The following is a 9260-nucleotide window of genomic DNA, read 5'->3' as shown; positions in this document are numbered from 1 at the left end:
AAAGCACTCTTGGGGCAGCGTAAAGGAGCCACGTTTGCACTTTACAATTCAGTGACTCGGATTTCCGACCGTAAGTAGAGCGAATTAAGTTCTAAAAGGCCTTGGAGGTACACGTAAATTCCGAGTCCCCGGGCCATAATCCCTATGAGTATTTTGTAAGGAACTCAGCTAGGGGTGCAGGTAGCTGCACACCAAGAGCAAAAATTGGCACATGCATACCAGTTATTAGAATCGGTTTATGTATGGCGCACCTGTTCCGGACTCAGAGTCACCGACTCGGAGTATTGCAAAAATGAAAAAATGACAGATGCCAATTCTCAATGCGACGCTCTCGTATGCCTTGACCATTGGCTCCGCTGTAAAAACCGCGACCTCAATTGGACCTCTTGCATGTCTGCTGTCTGTTTTTTTTTCTGCTGTGTTGTTTTTTTTCGTCGAGTGCGAGTGAATAGATAAATGGTTCTTGCCGTTGTCAAATTAGCTTGCAACCCGCGGCTCTATGCAAGACCCTGAAGAGTTAATCCGATGTCCGTGATACGTCTATTTGCTTACGCATCGCTCGATCGTCGCCTTTTTCAACGCGGGTTTCGGGGGTCCCTACTTCTCGCCAAGTGTGAAGTCGGCTCGAAACGTTTGCTGGACCCGGCTTGGTCAAAATGCGTAGCTGTTCAGCTTGCACGAAGGACGGCAGAGGCGAAGAAAGACGCGTGATTCCACTTACAATCCGGGACATGCTAGGCGAAAAATACACTAACTAACTCGACAGTTATTGGAAGGTGAAAACTTATTTTCATCACGTTTCGCTGACAAACAAGATAGGAGTAATCAGCCGCAAACCAATCCGGCTCAAATGAAGGAAATTAAAACAACGCGATCCGCCTCGTTATTTAGAAGGAAGAAAACTAGACCTACGGACGCAGAGGCACAATGCGTGTTTGAATGTATGCAAAGTGAATTTTCACCTTTCTGTGCGTTGGACCAGCCTGCCCACATCACCGGATGACGCACCAGCTGACTGAGCTCCGGGCACAGATGAAAAGAAAGCCTCGCGATCTTGCTCCATTCCATCCGTCTCGTCTGCATATACTCCACGACACGGATTGTCTCATTGTGCCAATGATGATTCAAATAGAGTGACAGGACACTCGTTTTTGTTGTAGATGTCTCCTGCACATAAAAAAAAAAACAGAAATAAAATCAATTTTAAAATTGACGGTATTGCATGAAGTTTACTGTAGATTCCATGAGCAATTGGTGGTAGATTTCCAAACTTTAGCTTCACGGGTCCCATCTAGCATGCAAGTCTCTCCAAAAAGTCTATATAAATCGCTTGTAAACAGTGCTTTGGTCATGAGTTGCAGAGCAGTATCTCTTGGTAGTACGAGCTTCACAATGCAGCTAAATCCGTAGTAAGATAACAGTATTTTGTGGTCACTCTGGAAGACACAGCAACTGTTCAGATGTCTTAGTAAAGCCTCTCCTACGCGTGTCTGAAAGTGTCTTCTTTCCCTCTTGGAAATACCAAATCCACGGCCGTTTTCTTGCCTATGCCTATGGAGAACACTCTTCGATATGCCCTCCAGGGTACGGTTCTTCATTATCGACATCGTCTGAACTTACTGACACTACTGGAATAAGCTCCAACTTCTTTCTCTCCTTGCCCACAAAGAAACTTTGTCAAGACAGACTCAACCCTATTTCTAATCGCTTCTAAGTTTTCTTTGTACGTAGGAAGAAAGTACTGTACATCGACACTTTCACCACATTGCATGGACATCTTCAACTTGCCGCTGAATTAACTTTCTCATCCGAGCGATGTGATCGAGTCTTCCACTCTTACTTGGTCGCTCCATCCCGTGGCGCAAATGGCTTGACAGGTGAGCGTAGCGGCACCTTTCGAGTGCAGAACAGAACTCGAGAAGAGAGCCAGGACCTTTGGTGGACAAGTCGATTTTCTTAGCGTAATCCGTACAGGTAAAGCGTGCACATCCTCTAAATCGCTAGGACTGACGAGGTCTCTATTAATTAATTCCGGACAAAGTTCTCAACCGTATATCGCCAACGAGAACGCACGCATTTCTCCCAGTCGTTCGACATGCATCAGTGGGAAGATCCTCCTTTATGTGTCCACAACGGTCCACCCACGGACCGCGTGCATGGAGTGAATGATGTGCCTAGAGCATCGTAACAGCAGAGAAAATTCTAGTACGATCTTCACGTTAATTACATTAATTAAAATCCACTTAGCTCGACAGTGGTTGGAGGGTGAACATTTATTTTCAGCACGTTTTGCTAACAAAAAATAGGAGTGAAAATCAGCCATCCGGCTCAAATGAAGGAAAGGTGACGCACCAGCTGACTAACCCTAGAATATTTTTCTTTTTCCTTTCAACTTACAATTAACGCCCCTAACCACGCCAAGATGACTAGCAGACCGGCGCTACGACAAAACCTCCACAGCTAGAGAAACTCTCTTTACTACGAATGCCTGCCACAGAATGCTCTCTCCGGTAGAGAAACCTCGCACTGCATGAAAATTTCTTGCTGATGACTCACAGCTGCTCAATAATGCCTTCTTGACGCATCCCGCAGGATGTCTAGCAGACCGAAAACGCTCCTAGCCGCGACGCGATGCGACGCCTCTTACAAGATGACTAGCAGAACGGCACTCCGACAAAACCTCCACAAATAGAGAAACTCTCTTTGCTGCGAATACCTACCACAGAATGCTCCCTCCAGTAGAGAAACTTCACACCGCCTGAAAATTTCTTGCTGGTGACTCACAGCTGCTCACCTGGAAATCAAAGCGAGAATCTCGCACCGTTAATTGCCTGGTGGAGATATAAACGAGAATTCGAGGCTTGTGTTCATTCGTTACCCTTCTCAGCTCAACTTGCTCCTCTCAGCTCCAAGAAGATTCGCGTCATGGGTTGCTTTACTCTGCCATTGGCGATCAACACTCTGCTGTCTCTGCAAAGCGCTGTCATCCTTCGCGGAACGGTGCAGTCAGAACCGAAGTCTTTTGGCTATTATTACATGACCAACGATACCAACATTCCTCTTGTCGTCAATCCGCGCTGGAAGGCCTATAAGTATGTAGACAGCGACGTAATCGTTCTCAATCACATGGTGAACGGCAAATGGGGCAACGAGACGAGAATTCCATTTCCAGACAACTTCGGAAGTCCTGGCTCGTCTTTCACGATGTCCGCTTCGATCTCGAGCACCACTTTCGCCGTGTCAATCAATGATCAGGTCGTCGCTCACTTTCCCAATGACGCGGGAGCAGACGAACTGAAGATATTTCAAGTCGCTAATGTCAACTCCCCAGACAATCAAGCCATCTGTGCCGAAAGTCTTCAAGTGAAGTGAGAAACAAGGTACGAGGCTCTGAGATAAATGCGTCCGTTCCTAAGTAAAGTAAAGGTTTCTTAGCCAAAGGCGGTGCGATCTCAATTGAACCTCTTGCGTGTATGTTGTCTGTTTTTTGCTTCTGCTGCTTTTTTTCGTCGCGCGCTAGTGAATAGAGAAATGGTTCTTGCATTCAAATTACTGAGCAGCCCGCTTCACTTACGCTGTCGGTGAGGAATAGAGGGGTAACCCTTCACTTCCTAATACGCAACTTTAATTAAAACAACGCGATCAGCCTCGTTATTTAGAACGAAGAAAACTAGACCTACGGACGCAGAGACGATTACACTCACCTTTCTGTGCGTTAGGCCAGCCTGACGGAGTCTGGAGAGGTGAGAAGTCACCCAGATATATCAGTAACGACTAGGAAAAAAAATTAGCAGCAAAACTCACATCACCGACGCGCTCTGGCTTTAATTAAACGCGAAACGGGTGACGCACCAGCTGACTGAGCAGGTGACTCGGGGCACAGATAAAAAGAAAAACTCGCAATCTTGATCTTGCTCATTCCCGACCCGTTTTTTCTTCTGCGGCTGCATACTGGCTTGTCCCATTGATGATGATTCAGACGTCGCTCTCCCTGAACAACACCGTCATTCTCAGCGGAACGTTTACGTCGAATTCGGCTGGATTTCTTTTCATTTTGATCGCGGATAGTGCCGATCATCCTCTTATTATGAACATCTGGTGCGGGGGAAAGGAAAAGCTCATATACCTTAGTCGCATAGTGAACGGCACCCTTCAAAAGCTAAAGGTTGCTTCTTTTCCTCCTAGATTCGGAGAACCTCGCTCGCCTTTCACGATTTCAGTTCACTCTTAGACAACGAATTTCAGATCACTCTTATTCTCGACGTATTCCTACACCGTGAAACCAGGTGATACGCACGAATTGGTCATCTTAAATGACATAGGAGGAGATCATCCGAATATCTGTCACTCCTTCAAAGTGCGCTAAAGCAAAACGGTACACGGATCACAGTGACTTTTCGTGCGAGTGAATATCGTTTTAGATTTGCAAAGAGTGACGTAATTCAAAGACTCTTTCGTGTGTCTCTACTTTGTCTTTCTTTGTGCTGAGTGTCTGAATGAATTCCTGCACCCTTTGTTTACCAATTCAATTCACAATTTATTACTTTTCACTCACCTCTGACAGGGGAAGATGAAAGAGGTCCGCCAGCTGCTCAAAAAATCTAAGTAATTAAGCAAAAAAATCGTGCAGCTCATATGACAAAAATAGTACTCGGTATATATCCTATCCGGTAGATACAGGGAAACCACTCACAAGTAGCGCTGCATGGGCTTCCAACAATAACAACATCTGCCCTGGCGTCTCTCACAAGATGCCTAGCAAACCGGCGCTACAACAAAATCTCAAATAGAAGGAAAACTCTCTTTACCGCAAGTGCATTGGGTGTATCCTCTACCCAAGAATGCTCTCTCCAGTTGAGGAACTTCATTGCACGAAATCTCTTGCTGACTCCGCTCACTGTTATCTTCTCAAAAGTGACTTGATTACGCGCTAGACGCGCGACAGAATTAAACGCATCAGACTATGTTGCCTTTGCACCTCGGGGTCATCTGAAGAAGCAGACGCTTTTGTTCTCATTCGTTACCTTGCCCCTCTCAGGTTCGAACAAGACTCGCGTCATGGGTTGCTTCACTCTGCCATTTGCGATCAACACTCTGCTGTCTCTGCAAAGCGCTGTCACCCTCCAAGGAACGGTGCAGTCAGGCCCGAAGTCTTTTGGTTATTATTACATAACCAACGATACCAACATTCCTCTTCTCGTCAATCCGCGCTGGCACCATCCACAGCCGTCAGTAATCGTTCTCAATCACATGGTGAACGGCAACTGGGGCAACGAGACGAGAATTCCATTTCCAGACAACTTCGGAAGTCCTGGCTCGTCTTTCACGATGTCCGCTTCGATCTCGAGCACCTATTTCGCCGTGTCAATCAATGATCAGGTCGTCGCTCACTTTCCCAATATCGTGGGAGTAGACGAACTGAAGATATTTCAAGTCGCTAATGTCTACAACCCAGACAATCAAGCCATCTGTGCCGAAAGTCTTCGAGTGCACTGAGAAACAAGGTACGAGGCTCTGAGCTGTATTCATCCGTTCTTAAGTAAGTAAAGGTTTCTTAGCCAAATGCGGTGCGATCTCAAATTGAACCTCTTACGTGTATGTTGTCTGTTTTTGCTTCTGCTGCTTTTTTTTTCGTCGAGCGCTAGTGAATAGATAAATGGTTCTTGCATTCAAATTACTGAGCAGCCCGCTTCACTTACGCCGTCTACGTACGGAGAGACCTGTCTACCCACCTTAATTAATCAAACGAATTAAAATAAATGCACAAAGCATCTGAATTCTCCTCCCCCCCCCCCCCCCCCCCCCCCCCCCCACGCGAGCGATCGCACAACGAAACAGTTGCACGGAACCCAATAACTGTACATTATATTTACAAATAAGAAACTAAACCCTTCACGTTTATGCACATACAATCAAAAACTCTAACCCCGCACCAGCCACGTGACAATCACCCAATCAAATTTTTTCTAATTCTGCACCACGACCCCAACCATAGGAGAGGCATCGTCCCCGCCACTGCCACGCCCACCCGATCCCCCGCCGCCACCGTCCTGACTATTCAACTGCGCATGCGGCGCAACGGGTCGATCGCACTCACGCACTAATCTACTATCGGCCACGCCCCCGCTATAGTCCGGCGACAACGGGACCCCAATGGGGCCCCCGGCCGCGGCAGTGTTCGTCGCCTCGTCGGCGGTCTTTTTGAAGAAGCTGTGCTTCAACGCTTCCGCCGGCGTGATGCGTCGCTTGGGATCGAACTCGAGCATGCGCATTATGAGATCTTTAAATTTTAAATAGTCTGGGAGGGAGTGGCCCGCTTCGCCTTGACGACGACCACCCGGGCCGCCCGTCTCGCAGCCGAGAATGTCGTGAAGGCGACGTTTGCCCGGGGATTTGTATTCCTTTATATATGGAAGTTGAAAGATAGAGGATTTTTTACTTATGTAAACGAGACTTACTTTTCTGCTGTCACGTGAGCGTTTTACTGAGTAAGACCCGTCGGAGTTCTTTTCGAAGTACTTCCGGGTTTTCGCGCCTTGGTCGAGGAACGGGGTGGCGGGAATGCCGAGGACTTCGACGATCTTACACATTTGATCGAACTGGAAGGGAAGGAGAAGAGAGGGAAGAAATTATGAGACTACTTTAGATCTTATTTTTAGAAGCGATTTGTTTGTACAAGGAATGGAGGGTTTCCCTATGAGGCCCTATGCAAGACGAGAGACGCGCCTAACGTCTTGTCCCACTTAGAGTGTATGTTGTGAAAATAGCCGCCCTTTATAGCCTGCCGCGCATTTCTGAGTTAGCTAACTTTAGTTGCATGACCTCAGTCTTTTTATACCGCGATAGGCGTAAAGAATGTCGTTCTATAATTACGAGACTATAATTTGTACAGAAACAGGAAAAAACGCAAGGAGCCCTTGAGTGGCTTTTCATTAGAGAAGTGCCCCGCGGGGAAGACTGTCTACGGAGAAGAGAAGGAAAGGCTTCTATTTGGTCGACTAAATTAAGGTCAGAGGCCAAATCTAGAACGCCCAATTGACCCCCTGCAGTGAGGAATACGGAAGTCTCCTACTTGCATTAGGGAATATACAATATTTTCTACAGGAAAGGAGGTAGACTTTCGCTTAGAAGAAGAACGTAAGAGGACTTGAGTGGCTTTCCTCATCTACCAAGAAGAGGAAAGGAAAAGGCTTCTATTGGAAGATCTCTTTTGGAGCGAATAAAGGTCAGAATACTGTACATGTACCCCCTTTTGGAGCCCAAGTGACCCATGATCCTATTCAACTGGGTATCTCTATACATAGAGACTGGGGAGACTCCCTATATGTGGTGCACGGGTTTCTTTCTCTTACTTCGTTTGCTCCGCTGAAGAGGGGTTCGCCCGTGTGCATTTCGACGAGAATGCAGCCGAGACTCCACATATCAATTGCCATGTCGTAGGCGACGCCCAATAGAACTTCGGGTGAACGATAAAATCGACTCTGTATATACTGATATATCTAAAAAAGCCAATAAATTAGAATCCATAGATTCTATAAATCGTTCTCTCCTCGCTTCTTACCCTACTTCCTAATTGGCATGAACTTCCAAAATCGACTATTTTAATTGCACTCCGTTTGGGATTACATAATAAAATATTCTCCGGTTTTAAATCGCAGTGAATAATATTCAGCTCGGGTGACGAGAGAAAGAGCAGTGCGGTGCAGAGCTGATGAGCAAACTTTCGCGTCAAATTGAGCGAAACGCCGCGAAAATTCGTATTCCGCAACAGATCGTACAAATTGAATGAAAGAAGCTCGAAGACGAGACAGAGATGACGTCGAAATACAAAATGTCGTTTTAGACGAACTGGAAAAATTCACAAAATTAAAGCGACTCCCCCAGATTAGATTTTTTTTCTTACCGACGTAATATTTTCCCTCCGTATCATATTTATTGATCAATTCTAGTAATTTCACCTCGATTTTCGCCTGATTCAAAAACGGCTTCTTATTCTTAATGATTTTAATAGCGACGTAGTCCTTATCCTGATCGTCGAACGCCTTGACGACCTAAAAAACGAGAGGTGAGGCCCCCGACGAGGAACCCGAATTTCATTCACGCGGGCGCACCTGTCCGAACGATCCCTTGCCGATTAGACTCACGATTTCGTACCGATCCATCCACTTTTCGCCGTTTCGAACGATATAGTCGTAATGCTCGTCGTCGTAGCCGTCGTTGAGAAGAATTTTCTTATTCGCGCTCGTTTCGCGTTCCTGTTGACGTTGACGCTTTCGCGCGTAGTACACCTAAAAGGATGCGTCTATCGCGCGCGGCGAGCGAATGCGCAACGGATCGCCGTACCTCGTTGATCTGCTTATACGTTTTTATGAGATTCGCGGTGACCTTTCGAAGCGGCGCGTCGCTCGGATCCCGATAGGAGGCCCCGACGGACGACGATCCGGCGGCGGGCGTCGAAACGTCTTTCATTTCGACCGATTCGCGCGTAGATGCGAACGAGGGCGCGGTCGCTCCTGTCGGAGCGGGGGCGGGGCCCCCGCTTCGCAACAATCGCGACGTCGACGACATTGCGTACGATTTCGCGTGCGATTGTATCGTCGATCCGCCCAAACTGTCGTACGACATCCAATCGGCAATTTCTCGCGCAGCGTCTGATCGGGGAAGAGACGAATTTAGCGACGGGTTCCTCGAAAGAGGCCCCACTTTCGGAACGATGTCGTTCGACTGCGAGTTTTGCGTATTTTGCGCGCTAGAAACGGTCGTCGACAGACGAGCGCGAACGCCGACGTCGTCGTTTCCTCTCGAGGGCCCCCCGCCCATTCGAAGCTATCCTCGCGTCTACTGAAACGGGGTCTGACAGCGAGAACTACATCCAAGCAACATACGTGTACTATCGCAGCGTTGTTACACGCCCTCTTCGTGACCGAACTACCATAGTAGCAAAATCCAGCGCTACGAACTGACCGGAAGTATTCCTTGTTACAATCTGCTTGGCTCGCGAGCCAACGAGACGATTTCGATGTCGTAGCGGGCCGTGCGCGGCGTTTCGGGCTCCGATTCGTCCGTTCGTACGTTCGTTGGGCGTAGAGAGATCGGGTTGACCCTTGGATATCCGATTTGTCGTCGCCTAAGCGTTTTAAATCCGATTTCTCGCGCACTTTCCCGTTATTCGAACCGAAAGCAAGTCTCGCCCGCGCGCTAATCGTTTCGTTCGAACGATTCAAACGAGAGGTCAAAGCGTTACGTCATCGACGTCATCG

General features: G+C 47.5%; 1 protein-coding gene and 1 long non-coding RNA gene across 7 annotated transcripts; both read right to left on the bottom strand.

The window, feature by feature from the left end:
• Window positions 1-782: 782 nt before the first annotated feature.
• LOC136198565 (uncharacterized) lies at window positions 783-5764 on the bottom strand. 6 transcript variants are annotated; one of them, XR_010672828.1, is made up of 10 exons: window positions 5594-5764; window positions 4809-5534; window positions 4556-4755; window positions 3853-4504; window positions 3705-3774; window positions 3575-3611; window positions 3463-3516; window positions 1234-3411; window positions 963-1167; window positions 783-908 (listed from the first exon to the last, which is right to left on the bottom strand). It is a non-coding gene; the product is annotated as an uncharacterized lncRNA (long non-coding RNA). The 6 variants fall into 6 exon arrangements; XR_010672827.1 differs by having other exon boundaries at window positions 783-1167; window positions 1234-1551; window positions 1621-3411; XR_010672829.1 differs by having other exon boundaries at window positions 783-1167; window positions 1234-2716; window positions 2774-3411.
• Window positions 5765-5823: 59 nt separating this feature from the next.
• LOC136199504 (dual specificity tyrosine-phosphorylation-regulated kinase 1A-like) lies at window positions 5824-9233 on the bottom strand. The gene is made up of 8 exons (XM_065989715.1): window positions 8965-9233; window positions 8344-8651; window positions 8112-8288; window positions 7904-8051; window positions 7562-7848; window positions 7353-7499; window positions 6459-6599; window positions 5824-6401 (listed from the first exon to the last, which is right to left on the bottom strand). Exons 2-8 carry the CDS (start codon window positions 8623-8625, stop codon window positions 5967-5969), a joined length of 1617 nt encoding a protein of 538 aa, XP_065845787.1. The 5' UTR covers window positions 8626-8651; window positions 8965-9233; the 3' UTR covers window positions 5824-5966.
• Between the last annotated feature and the right edge of the window lie 27 nt (window positions 9234-9260).

This window comes from Oscarella lobularis, chromosome 1, assembly GCF_947507565.1.
Source record: "Oscarella lobularis chromosome 1, ooOscLobu1.1, whole genome shotgun sequence".
Classification (NCBI taxonomy): domain Eukaryota; kingdom Metazoa; phylum Porifera; class Homoscleromorpha; order Homosclerophorida; family Oscarellidae; genus Oscarella; species Oscarella lobularis.
This window is presented reverse-complemented; position numbering and strand designations above follow the sequence as displayed.